Source organism: Falco punctatus, assembly GCF_963210335.1.
Source record: "Falco punctatus genome assembly, chromosome: 11".
Classification (NCBI taxonomy): domain Eukaryota; kingdom Metazoa; phylum Chordata; class Aves; order Falconiformes; family Falconidae; genus Falco; species Falco punctatus.
In genome coordinates this window covers 18,555,930-18,569,245 of record NC_137591.1, presented here as the reverse complement: position 1 = coordinate 18,569,245, position 13,316 = coordinate 18,555,930, and the positions used below count along the sequence as shown (strand labels likewise).

Genomic DNA, 13,316 nt, shown 5'->3' with positions numbered 1-13,316 from the left:
ATTTTTGGCAGCGAGGACCCAGAAGCTCCTCGGATCCCCTCACAAGGGAAGACCTGCCCCAAGCCGTCGGAAGCGGAGCCGAAGCCCACGGCGCTCTCCGCATCGGCACCTCTCCTGTCGGGGCGCGGCCCCTCATCCCGCACCGCTGCGCCAGGGCTGCGGCGTCTCACGTCGGACTCAACCGCCTGCAGCGAGTTGCCGGCTCGCCGCGGCCCCCCGCGCCCCCTGTGCCCCCCATGCGCCCTCCGTGCCCCTCCGGAGCTTTGAGCGGGACGGCTTCCCAGGAAAGGAACCGCTGTAGGAAACGGGGTGGGGGCGCACCCGCACAGCGCCGCGGCCGGGGGCTGTCCCGCTCCTCGGGCTCCAACCACCGAGGCAAGCCGTTGTGTGGGGGACGGGGGGTGGGTGGGGGTGGGTGCCACACCTGTGGCATCACCTAATTCGTCGCTGAACGCCACCACCTGAAAAATCTCCCTTGAGGTCATCCTGCCCCAGTCCTGCCCCACTGCTCTGCCCCGACCGCAGCGCCCCCGAGGGCTGGGGCTGGTTTCGGGACTGGTCGGGTCCCAGGGCTGCTGGAGGCCACGAGGGGAGGCGTTGGTGTGGGCTTCACAGGGGCCTGAAAACGGCAATTCGTCCTAAGACGTAACTCGGAGAACTCCAAATCATTCATTACCACCTTTATAATTACTCTGCTAATTAGGTTGACACGCCACTTCATCAGAATTAATACGACGTATTGTCACTGGCATTTCCCATTACTTTGACATTCAACCAGGAAACCGTCCCGGGAACACCGGATGATGGTCTCCGGGGGGTCCGATCCGGCGGCCGGGGCACTGGGGCCCGACGGGGCGGTGGCGGCGGCGGGGACGGGCGCGGGAGGGGGGGGGGGGGGGCGCGGCGCCCCCCCTCCCTCCCGCGCCCGTCCCCGCCGCCGCCACCGCCGATTGGCTACCGCCCGCGCTGCGTCAGCCCCCGCTAGGCCGCCCGCCAATGGGGGCGGGCAGCGGCGGCGGCAAAAGCCCGGGTTTATAATAAACGGCGTGGGGGACGTGGCGGCCCTGACGTCACGGGGGGAGTCGCCGCCGCCGAGAGGAGCTCGGTGGGCACGGGCGGGCGCGCCGCAGTGGCCGGTGTCCGCCCCGCTCCGCGCCCGCAACTTCCCGCAACAAAGTTGGGTAGCGGCGAACCGGCCCGGCGGCGATGTGGCGCTCGGCGGGGGCCCCGCGTTAGTGCCGCCCGCGCCGCCGGTGCGCGGGTCGGGGTAACCCGCTTCCCCCCCTCCCTCCCTTCCCCTCCACCCCCGGTGCGACCCCCGCGGCCGCTCGCGGGGATGCGGGCGCGGCGCTAAGCGGTCCGCCATGGAGGGGCCGAGCGCGTCCAGCTTCGGGATAGACACGATCCTGTCGGGCGGCAGCACCGGCAGCCCCGGAGTCATGAACGGAGACTTTCGCCCCCACGGCGACGGCCGGCCGGCGGATTTTAGGAGCCAGGCCACGCCGTCCCCCTGCTCGGAGATCGACACGGTGGGGACGGCGCCCTCGTCGCCCATCTCGGTGAGCATGGAGCACCCCGAGCCGCACCTGGGGGTGGCGGAGAGCCTCCCGCCGCCGCCACACCACCTCCACCTCGGCCCGCACCCGCCGCCGCCGCCGCCGAGTTTGCAGCCGTCGCCCCCACAGCCGCCGCCGCCCCAGCTCGGCTCGGCCAGCTCCGGCCCCAGGACTTCCACCTCTTCTTTTTTAATTAAGGACATTTTGGGCGACAGCAAACCGCTGGCGGCGTGTGCACCTTACAGTACCAGCGTCCCCTCTCCCCATCACACCCCCAAGCAGGAGGGCAGCGGGGCTCCGGAGAGCTTCAGGCCCAAACTCGAGCAGGAGGACGGCAAAGCCAAGCTCGACAAGCGCGACGACACGCAGGGCGACATCAAATGCCACGGTGAGTACGGCCAGGCACGGCCCCGCACCTCCTCGGCCGCCGCTAAAACCGGGGCCGCTGCGCTCGGCCGCGTCGGTGAAACGAAAATCGGGGGGAAAGGAGCGGCGGGAGCGCCCGCTGCACCGGCTGGCGCAGCCGATGGCTGCTGCTCGCTGCCGCCGGTTTAAGATCGGTAGGAAATGATTTTTTTTTTCTCTCTCTCTCTGCCTTTCCGTCTCTTTTTTATTTAACTTCCCTGTTTCTAAGGAAAAAGCCGGACCGATGGGATCGCGTTGGAAACCGGAATGTATTTATTTTTAATGCAAATGCGCATAAATGATTCTCCGGCTTTCTAAGAATCGGCGGCTCAGCTGCACTTGCTGCCTTCAGCCTTTTTATTTTTGCTCATTCGATCTAAAATAAAAATAAAGAAAAAAATACCCCACTTTCCGAACAGTCAATACCAAATAAACGAAAAAACTTTTAATTAAAAATAAAATAATAACAAAAACAATCGGCCCGCGATAGGCAGCGGAGGGTTGAAGGGCTTTGTGCGTTTTGCAAAACACCCGGGTTTTCCCCGTGCCGGGATAGGGAGGTTTATTTCTTCATCTTTTATTCTTTTTTAAATTGCATATTTCGTGCTGCTGGGGAAGACCCCGCCGTGCGGGGTTCGTAAATGAAAATAGCGATGTGTGCGTGGGGAAAGGCAAGGGAAGGAAGGGACCGAGTGAGCAGAAGCGAGGCAGGGAGAGGGGCTGTTTTCCCTGCGGTGCCGGCGGAGCTGCCCTCCCTCGCGGGTAGCCCGGCTCAGCCGAGGGCCGGCAGGACACATTTTTCTAATTTTGCCCCATTGAGATATTTTTGCCAGGATGGAGAGCAGCGAGACGCCCGGGTGTGCCGCTCATTTTGCGCTTTTAGCATTAGCATAAGAGTGCCCAAACCAGATGTACAGTCTGGTCTGGCCATTTTTGTGTGCACCAACCTCCCCAGTGGGTCAATTAGGGAGATTATTGTTCTTCCTGCGGGGAAGATCAAGGAGCGCCACAAACCCGGGCCCGAGCGGAGCCGGGCTGACATATCGATTTCCCGGCATTTCGGGCCGGGGGGAGAGGACGAGAAAATAACGAAAGCCCTGTAGTTGGCTAGCGGAGAGAGGAAAGTCCGCCGTCCTCCGGACGGGCTCGCCGCCGCCGCCTCCCGCCGTATTTGACCGTTCCCCCGGAGGAACCCCTGGGAAGGGGGCGGTGGGGCCCGGTAACCGGGGCGGGGGCCGAGCCGGTGTCCCCGCCGGCCCTCACCGCGCCTCGGCTCCCTCGCAGGGACAAAGGAGGAGGGCGACCGGGAGATCAGCAGCAGCCGGGACAGCCCGCCGGTGCGGGCCAAGAAGCCGCGGAAGGCGCGGACCGCCTTCTCCGACCACCAGCTCAACCAGCTGGAGCGCAGCTTCGAGCGGCAGAAGTACCTGAGCGTGCAGGACCGCATGGACCTGGCCGCCGCCCTCAACCTCACCGACACGCAGGTGAAAACCTGGTACCAGAACCGGAGGTAAGGCGGGCCCCGGCGGTTCCCCGGGGGTCGAGGGAGGGGCGGGCGGGCGCCGTCGTGCTCCTGCCCGCCGGAGCGCGGGGCGATGCGGGGAGCGCCTGGCGGCTGCCCCGCGCCTTCCCCGGCGGCGGGCTGGGGGGTCCGGCCCCTGTCACCGCTGCCGTAATTTTCTGTCTCATTACATACGGTTGCAGCCACCCTAATTCTGTCGCAAACCATTAGTGTCAGCGCGCTGCGATCTAACCGTGTGCCGTGGTTATTAATTTGGCCGGAGTCGCCGCGTGCGTGTGTCGGGGGGTGCGGGGGGAGCCGGGCGCGGCCGGGGGGGTCGCGCCGTGTGCGGGCCCGCAGGGCCGGAGCGCCCCGCCGGGGCCCCGGTGGTGCGGGGCCGTGCAGAGGGAGGGGAGTGGGCTCGTCGGCCGCGGACTCCCGCGGAACCGGGCCGGGCGCCCCGTCGCGGCGCCCGCCCTGCAGCCACCTCTTGTTCCCCCTCCCGGCAGGACGAAGTGGAAGCGGCAGACGGCGGTGGGCCTGGAGCTGCTGGCCGAGGCCGGGAACTACTCGGCCCTGCAGAGGATGTTCCCCTCACCCTATTTCTACCACCCCAGCCTGCTGGGCAGCATGGACAGCACGACGGCGGCCGCGGCGGCCGCGGCCATGTACAGCAGCATGTACCGGACTCCCCCCGCGCCGCACCCCCAGCTCCAGCGGCCGCTGGTGCCGCGGGTGCTGATTCACGGGCTGGGGCCCGGCGGGCAGCCGGCTCTCAACCCCCTGGCCAACCCCATGCCCGGCACCCCGCACCCCCGGTGAAGCGGAACCGCGGTCCCCGCAACGAGCCCTTCCCCTCCCCGTCCCCAAACAAGCCCCAGCACCGCAGAGGAGGAAGCGAGGGGAAGCCGAGGGGCAGGAGCTTCTGCAGGCAGCCACCGGCCACCGAGGGAGGCGATCAGTCAGAGCAGGGACTCTTGAACCGTGAACCCAGAGCCGAGCCCGTAAGTGAAACGACCACACGCGGGGGAAGGCGGGCAGAGCCGCGGGGCGACCCGCCGACCTCGGCTCCTGCGAGGCAGGACTTGGAGCTCGGAGAGAGAGAGGGACGGAGGGGGAGGAGGAGGAGGAGAGGGAGAGGGAGCCTGAGCCCGCCGGAGAGACTAACGGCTGCGGAGGACGGAGGGAATGAGAGCGCCTCGACCCCCGCCCGCCGGAGAAGACCGGGGGAACGGAGAACTTTGCACTGATTTTTCTCATGACCTTTTTTTTTTTTCTTATTGAAAAGTGGCATGCTCCCTAATGCGAACAGAATTGTACAGACCGAGTGCTGAGTGCTATATCATATTTATTATATGTCGTCTAAAAAAAGGAGGAAAAAATTCACTTCTATACGTTAGTTTAAAACGAACGAACGTGATTCTCCCCTCTCCCTTTTCATGTCTTTTTGGATTCAGTAAAATAAATGCTTAGATGACAAAATATAGATTTTTTTGTGACTGGAAAATTACAGGGAAAAAACCAAAAACAAAAAAATAAACTTTATCTTTTTTTAACAAACGTGGAAATTCAAGGTAGCTAATTTTCCCCGTGACGAGAGCGCAAGAAATTCGGAGTAGAAAAGGCAAATGCCACTTTTTTAAAAATTATTTTTAATTTTAGGCTCGTTGTTTCATATCCGGTGCTTCTTTTCCCTATCTGTATTGTAAAGGAAAAGCAAATCCCCGCGCAGGTGCCGTGCCCCTCGTCGTTATTTTAAGCACCTGGGCAGGGTAGTGGCGGGTTCCGGGAAGGCTGCGGCGCGGCGGGCGGCCCGGCCCGGCTCCAGCCCCTGGGGCTAGGCGCGGCGGGGCCGCGGCCCCCGGCCGGCAGCTGTCTCCGCGCCGAGCTGGGACAGGCAACGAGCGCCGGTGGTCGGGGTGAGTAACGAGGGGAAACAGGCAGGGAGGGCAGGGGCGTCCCGGCCGGCACGGAGCCCCCGGCCCCGCGGGCCTTTGATCTTTGTTGCCGCCCCCCCTTCCCCCGGAAGGCAGCTCCCCGCCCCCCCGAGCGCCGCATTGCTCCACGCCTGCCCGGGCCGCCCGGCCGCCGGGTCCCGCGGGGGCAGAGGGGGCGCGGGTCGGGTCTGGGGGCTGTGACCCTCCACCGAGCTCCGGGGACGGCTCTGTCCCCAGCCTTTAGAGATGAACACCCCCCTGCGAAATTAGAAAGTTATACAGCAATTACCTATAAAACATTCATAAAGTCCAATATTATCTCTCCTCTGAGGGTTTGGCGTTCTTCCCCTCCCCCCCCCCCCTCTATTTTTTCTCCTGGGCTCCCTTTCTTTTGAGATAGAAGGAAAAAAGAAAAAAAAAAAATCACAACGAAAAAAGAAAAAGAGAAGCCTCCGGGCACGTTTATTTGGGCTTTGCTAATTAGTGAGCGGCTTGCTGATTTCTCTGCTAATAAATTCGCGTTAAAACCATATTGACCTCTGCCTTGATCTAACAAAAGGGGAGCGGGTCGGGAACGCCCACCTCGTTTTCTGCCCGTGCTGCGGCGGCCGCTGACTGTTCCCCCGCGCCTCCGCCGTGGCCCCCCAAATTACGCCCGCCAGGAATGGCGCGGGAGCGGGGTCCCGAGTGGCCAGAGCAGCCCTCGCCACCGAGGTTTTCCTGGGAAACGCATCCTATCCGGGCTGGGGAAGGAGGTAGGAAATTTGGGCTCGGTTAGAGCCCTTTCCTGAGTCTAAACAATGAATCCTGGGCTGTTTTCTCCCGAAAGGAGGCGATCCGGCTGGAAAGGCTGGTCCCAGCTCGTTGTTCTCGGTGGCTAAATCGAGGCTCGGTTTTGACCGCACAAACTCGCTGGAAAGTAGAGACAATAAGGAAGGAAAGTTCATGCAAAATCGATGTGTCCCCCTAAACTCCCCCCTTCCGAGCAGGGCCGGCCCGGAACCGCGGGGTCCCCGTCCAGGCAGGGGCTGGGGGCTCCCGGTGCTTCGGGAACCGCGGCAGTCAGGGGAGTGCGGCCAGGCTGGGGGATGCCGGAGTGGAGTCGGACGGTGTCTAAAGCAGGGTCTGCCGGGGGTGGGCGGCGAGGAACCGCGACCTCGCCTGAAATCTATTTCCAGATCCAACTGGAAAGTGCGTGCGAGCGAGAAGAAGGTTTGGAGCAGGAATCCCTTCTTTTCACTCCCCCTTTCCCCATTTGGGAAGCGGGGCTGGAAATGTCAGCCCTTCATTTGTCTCGCTACCCGCTTGCACCGGGAAAGAGCCGACCCGGGGACAGGCTGCCCCCGAAGCTGACCGGCCGGGCCACCCTTACGGGAAAGGGCTCCGCTGCTTGTTCAAGCACCCCCGGCACAGGGGCGTGCGTTTCGGCGGGGCTGCGGCAGGACAAAGAGCCGGGCGGCGGGCCGGGCTGCGCGGGGTACCGGGCAGCACCCGCCGTCCGGCGCCGTTGGGGGCCGTGCCTTCCCGGCCGCGCCGCCCGGGTTTTGTCCCCTTTCCTCCGCCAGACAGCTGCCCTCGCCGCGGCCGCCCCCAGACTTGGTGCCGAGCTGCTGAATTCCTGCAGTCCCGGTCCCTCTCCGGCCTCCGCTCCCGGCCCTGGACGTGGATGTGAACAAATAAACGAGCCCGTCTGCTGCCAGACGGACGGGAGCTCTTAGCCTTAAACCGCGGGAAAAACCGGCCCCCGCCGGAAGAGACCTGGCTGTTGGCGCGCTGAGCGTGGAGACCAACCGCGAGGCTGTGGGAGAGCGGCGTGTGAGCACGGGGACGCGGTGGCTCCCGGTGGCTGGGGGTTTCACTCCCCCCCGCGCCGGGGGACGGACCGCCGGGAGCGCGGCTGCCGCGGCCCCTCCGGCCCCGCGGGACGCGTGCGCGAGCCGGGCGACTGCGGCCACGCCCGCCCTCAGCACCAGGGACAGCTCCGGGCGGCGCGGCCCGGCCCGCACCCCGGCGGCGCCCCGCGTCCCGCCCCCGCGGCAGCGTCCCGCCCCGCCCGGGGCTCGGGGGCAGGGCTCGGCCGGGCGGCCAAGGCAGCCTGCCGCCCGCGGGATCCGGCGGCCTCCTTCCACGGCGGCTTGCCGGTGGGCCGTGATGAAGATGGAGGCGGCTGAGGCAGGCTCCCGCAGCACCGGCTGGCTCGTCTCTCCGCCACCCGCCGCCCGGGAGAGAGCCCCTGTCCTGCCAGGCACGGGGTGCTGGGGGCCAGGCCCTTTGGCCCCGAGAGCACCGAGCAGGGGCTGCGTCCCGAGGGCTTTGCCCCGGGTGTTTGAGAGCTGCCCCAGCTCCAGCCGGCGGGGCGGGAAGCGGGGCAGGGCTGCTCCGCTCCCGCCCGTGTCGCTCCGGACCGGCACAGGCGCCCCCGCGGTGGGATCGCTGGAGCCCCCGCGGTGGAACGCCGGGGCCCCTTTGGTCGCTTTGTCCCCGGTTCCCCTTTGGTTTGTTTCTGCTGGGTCCTGGCTATGTGTTTTGCAAGGCGGGCGCGACGCGGGAGGCTCCGTCTGGGAAGTCCTGTTACGTTCAGACAGGTTTTGGCGACTCGTTGCCTCCTCCGGCTTCTGGCGGAGCCCTCCCGGCCGCTGTTCCGCTCTTGGCTGGAGGGCTCTCCCGCGGGATGCAGCAGCAGGATCATGTTTAATTACTCCCCCCTCCCGGAGGCTTGGTTTGGCCATCATTAGAACAGGAGGTGGGAAGGGGGACTTCGCCGGGCCGGGACACAGGGACGAGCATTGCGTCTGCCGCTCCGAGGGTGCTCGCCCTGGCGCCGGGGTGGCAGCTGGGATCCGCTCGCCCAGCCGGGCCGGCCAGTCCGGCTCAGCCGCGGGGAACCCGCCAGCAGCGCCGAGCGGGGCTCCTTGCCATGCCCTTACCCCGCTCCCGGTTACACGGGCCACGCAGCCCACCTGCAACGCCGTATTAACTTAAATTCGTGTAACTGCCTATCGCTCCTACAGCTTTTCGTGCTTCTTGTGCGGGTAGGTTTTTAACTTTTGTTATTCTCTCCCTTTCCAGAGCTTATATTCCTCCTAAATTCACACGACGTTTTTGTTGTGAGCTCACGCTCTAAGTTGCCCCAAGTCCTTGCTGCAGCCCACTGGAACGACTCGGCTGAGCCCAGGGCGTGGAGTGAGTGCAGCCAGGCTGAGCTCACCCATGGAACGGGTAAACCCCTTCGTTATGTTAGAAATATCCCCAGCCCGGGGGTGGTGAGGATGGGCGGCGAATGACCGTTTCAGGTTTGAATTACACAGCTTTTTCACCCCCTCTGTTCCTTCTGCTGCTAAGCCCTCGTCTCCCGCCGGTGACACCACCGGGTTCTTTCCCAGCAGCCGCTTTAACGCGGAGCCCTTGTTCGCGAGGGAGAGGGGGCACAGCACAAATCCGGCCTGCCGGGACGGCCCTGCGCCCCCGTCCCGCGGTGGGAGCTGCCTGCTCTGTTTCGGGAGCAGCGTCGAGATGACCTCTGCGGTCCCCGGCGGGGGACAGCTGATGAGGCCGGAGTCCCCCCGGGCCCGGCGCGGACGGCCCCCGAAGGCCCCGCTCCCTGTGCCCCTGTTTCGCGAAAAAGCCTCTGAACTTCGTTCCTCCCTTGGGCTGCCCCCGCCGTCGAAGGGGCCGTGGGGCAGCCAGAGCCAGTGCCTGTCTCTGCGTATTTCCAGCCGGAGAGCAGGTCCAGCGGAGCGCCCGTCACATTAAAACGCCGTTTCCATATTCATATGCCCTATTTTTCACGAGCCGCTTCTATTAACGGAAGCGCACGAACGCCGGTCCTCAAAATTAGCGGTTTTCAAAGGAAGCCGAGCGAGGCGCTTTGCGCCGCCAGCGATGGATGCGGGGCGCGCCGGGACCCCCGGGGCTCCCCCGTCACCGCCGCGCCCGCCCCGCCGGGGAGCCGCGCTCTGCCGGGGGCGCAGCCGCCGGCCCCCGGCCTTCCCCCCGCTGCCCCGGGCCGTGCCCCGCGGGACCGGCGCTCCGGCGGGGAGGGGGGCGGACAGAGGCCCCGCTCCCCTCCCTCCCTCCCTCCCGGCCCGGGCACGCAAAAGTTGTCCGAGGCTGTCGCGTTCCCTTGTCTCTGGGAGCCTATGTAGGGCGCTTTAATTGCCACATTTTCAAACCGAGGCAGTCGTGGGGATGTCTTAGTAATTACCTTAATGAGATAACACCTTTCCTTCCCTGAACCTACTCATTATCACGCTTCTTGTTCAAATTCCAACTACAAAGAGCTATACTTGTAAAAAAAAAAAAAAAGTGGAGGGGAGACCTCTGAAATTTGTTGGAGGTCTCCTCCCCTTAAGACAAGCACCTTACATGGATCTTTAGCGTATGAAGAGAGAACCATACCCAGTTCAGGGAAAGATTGTCTAGAAGTAAACTAAACATCTGGGGTACCCCTTAATTATTCTTGGTTGGCTTCTTTAGCTTGACCTGTAGGGATGTGAGGGTGTCAAAGTGATGAATTTTAAGATGTTGGGCTGTGAAGACGTGCAGCTGCAAGACTGATGGATTTAGGAAGGGAATGGTAACAAGGTTAGCTGCATGTGAAGTGTGAATTGAGATTTTTGCAAAGAGACTGTGACTGCAGATGGGCATAATGTTGTACCCTTGCATGAAATCTTGCTATTATTGTATAATGGTCAGACAGAGTGTGAAATGACTTATTACTTTACTTTTATTCTTTAATGAAGTTGGGTAGGGAAGGAGAACTACCAGGAAATCGATAGTGGTGGTGCACAGAAACTATATGACAGGTGCTGATACATTAAATATTTATTTAGCTTTTTGTCATGTCCCCCCCTTCCTCCCCGCTCTTTCAGAACACAAACAAAACTACAACTAGTGGATCTAGACAGTGAAGAAGATGTGCAGAATGAGAGCAATATTTCCTTTGCCATCCTCACTTTCTGCGATATACATGAAGTGGGTGTTCCTGTGTGGCAGTGCAGTGTATACATTTTCCATGGAAAATATTAGACAGAGATATCTAGATCCAGGCTGTGCGCACATGGTTTCTAGATAGGTTTTCAGCTCTTCAGATCTTCTAGACCTTTATGCAGGCATGCGGTAATTTTTGCACTCTTATGACCCCATGTAAATTCAAGTGGCCTTTTCTCCAGCTTGACATGCATGTGCAAATACCTTTCACTTCCTTCCATACCAAGCACAGGTGTCTACATGGGTGGTATCATTTCAAAAACATGCAGGACAACATCTGCCTCTGACTTTTGCACAGCAGTATGTGTTTATGTCTAGGCATCTGGGGTGGGTAGGTGGGCAGCTTTGCCGACATCTCACTTGTTTCACATGCAGGAAAGATAAAACATCTATTACTAGAACTTACGATTAAGTTGGGCAGCTGCACTGGTCTTTATGAATATGCAGTGAGGAAAAGGAACTGGAGCTGCTCCTTCAGGATACTGCCCTGAAAAAGAGGATTCTCCAGGTGACTAACCTCAGGATGTCACTGCTGAGAACAGTTTGGTAAATCCTGGACTTCGTGAGTTACCTGTCTCTCAGAGCGCAGCTTCCTCTCCCTGTTTGAATACACACAGTAGAAGTGCAGCTTCTCGTATGCCTTCCCCTCTGGAAGGATACAGCCCATGGCTCCAAGAGCTTTCTGAGCTGGCATTTCACCTGCAGTGTCCTACCCAGACCTCGTCCCCAGAGCCAGCACAACCCTTTGCTGAGAGCCCATCTGTGAGGTTTTGCCCTGTATTTTCTGTGTAGTCTGGCACCGCTATATTTTAATCTGAGGTCAGGAAGAACAAGTGATGTGAAGCAAGCTCGGGAATAATTGCCTACCTCTTCTGCATTAGCATATGGGGTAATAATAATGGTGTGAAACAGAGAATACATCTGGGGTCTCATCTTTGTCCTTACAATAGTCTTCAGATTTGCTTTTCCTATTCTTGCCTCAGCATCCAAACAAGTACAGCCTTTTGGGCTTGAACCCTGTTTCCATTGAGTAACACCCTGTTGTAGGGTTCTCTTTCTCCTCTGGGAGATGAAAAGGCCTCTGCAATATGCGTGGGTTTGTTTAAAGCAGGATACTGGCCCAATGCAACACTGCCCATGGGAGTGGCAAAAATGCACTGAGGGGCACAAAAGGTGCCCCATGACGTAAAAGGGCATGGAGTAGCTCCCTGTCAGATTTACAGTCTGATAGACTAGCAGGCATGTTGTAGCTTTAAATACGTTGTTTTCATTGTGTGAAGGTCTAACAAGAATATTTCCTGAAAGTTATAAGGGTTGCCGGGGAAAAGTGATGATTCAGTACTTGAGTGCGTAGAGAGATGGGATGCCATGGCAGATGCTCTGCTACCCCAGCACTGCAAAAGAAATGGGCAGCTTCCCTCAAACTGGTGCTCTAAAGCAGAACAGAGAAATGGTGAAAATGAAGGCTGTCAAAAAAAGGCTGTTTTAGGGATTTGCCACTAGTAATTTGGCTGGATCCTGTGGGTTCAAGTACCATTGCTGTCCCCATATTAAAACAATATAGTTTTTCTGCTTTAGAAGTTGTGAAATAAGGCTGGATTAATATTTAATCAGAAGCGTAGAGGGGTCTGTGGGAAAAAGCAGCAAAGTATGTGTCTGCAACGGAGCCCCAGTGTAGGCACTGACAGCTCCAACCCACATTGCTTCACTTAAGCTTAATAGATCGGTGGTGAGGTTTTCTGCCTAAAACAGAGGGATGAAAGGTAAGTGAGCTGGCAACTTCTTATTTCTTTCGCAGTCTAGCGGTCTTTTATTTTTTACTTCCTTTGCCCGCTTTCTCCTTTCCTTCTTTCCTTTCCTTCTCTCTTCATCTTGCTCTGTTTTGCCAAGCACTTGGCAGCGTGCCCTGGGAAGACTGCTCACCTTTCCTGGTGGTGGTCATGGGCAGCCTGCCTTAACCGGCACACTGGTGTGTGGCTTGGGCAGTGCAGCATGAAGTGTGTGCAGCAAAGCTGTGCCTCTTCCATGGAGACTAAGCTCATTACAGTACAGTATTCTAAAACATGCTTAACCTCCCCAGTCTTGGGTGTTGTATCCCAAATCTACTGCAGAGCATGGACACCCCAATTAGCACTTACAATGCACTGTTGACATTTCTCTGGGCCAGCCCAACAGGAATAATTAGATGTGATATCTAACACAAAGTCATTTTTTTTTCCCAGCAGAGGGTACACTGCAAAATGAAAGCAACATCTACTGCAACAGTGCTTGGCCAGATTTGGCTCTTACATATCGCATTACGTCTGCGGTGTAACTCAGCTGGCTTCTCCAGGCATATGCTGAGTGTGCCCCGCTGACTGCTGGCAGAGTCTGACCCGCTGGGATTAGTGCTGGGGCTACAGCTCTGGGATGGGCTGCACGAGAAAGCTGCCTTATACCACACAGACCTGGGAAAGCTGCTGCATAGCACCCTGTAGGAACCTTCCTGTTGGGAGGGGCAGCATGCACGGGGACACTTGCTCAGCATATGATCTTCTCGTGTTTGAAATGCTGGCTGGTGGCTGGCGAGGCTGGTCTCACTGTAGCTTCAAACCCTGATCGTGCTGCGCACCAGCGGAAAGCCAGGCAGGCTGGGTTAAGTGCTGGGCAAAGCATTACTGACCAAACATCAGTCTCAGCAGCGGTTTGCAGAATAGCAGTGGTAGAATCGTGTCATAAACCCCACACCAGCAAACCAAAAAGCCTATGGAAAAATACATGTGACAGTAAATAGGAAAGAGCTCTCTGCTGCAGTGCAGCAGGCTGTCCTCTGACACCACTAATTACAGCAACACGTTGAGTGAATATTACTACTCAGTTTTGCTACCATTTCTTGCCTACTTTCGTGCATTGCAAACTGGAACTTGGAAAGAACTTGGCAGAGTGAAG

General features: G+C 59.6%; 1 protein-coding gene across 2 annotated transcripts; it reads left to right on the top strand.

The window, feature by feature from the left end:
• Positions 1-932: 932 nt before the first annotated feature.
• BARHL2 (BarH like homeobox 2) lies at positions 933-4,406 on the top strand. Of its 2 annotated transcripts, XM_080406514.1 has the most exons (4): positions 933-1,559; positions 1,755-1,944; positions 3,246-3,471; positions 3,972-4,406. In XM_080406514.1, the coding sequence occupies exons 1-4, from the start codon at positions 1,365-1,367 to the stop codon at positions 4,282-4,284; spliced, it is 924 nt and encodes a 307-aa protein (XP_080262640.1). In that variant the 5' UTR covers positions 933-1,364; the 3' UTR covers positions 4,285-4,406. The 2 variants fall into 2 exon arrangements, with proteins under 2 accessions (XP_080262640.1, XP_080262639.1); XM_080406513.1 differs by having other exon boundaries at positions 933-1,944.
• Positions 4,407-13,316: the final 8,910 nt, after the last annotated feature.

Excerpts from the sequence above, each read along its gene's own strand:
- BARHL2 (XM_080406513.1), top strand. The coding sequence starts at position 1,365 with ATGGAGGGGCCGAGCGCGTCCAGCTTCGGGATAGACACGATCCTGTCG. Across the intron at positions 1,945-3,245 it reads GGGCGACATCAAATGCCACG|GGACAAAGGAGGAGGGCGAC; the intron begins GTGAGTACGGCC and ends GCTCCCTCGCAG. Across the intron at positions 3,472-3,971 it reads ACCTGGTACCAGAACCGGAG|GACGAAGTGGAAGCGGCAGA; the intron begins GTAAGGCGGGCC and ends CCCTCCCGGCAG.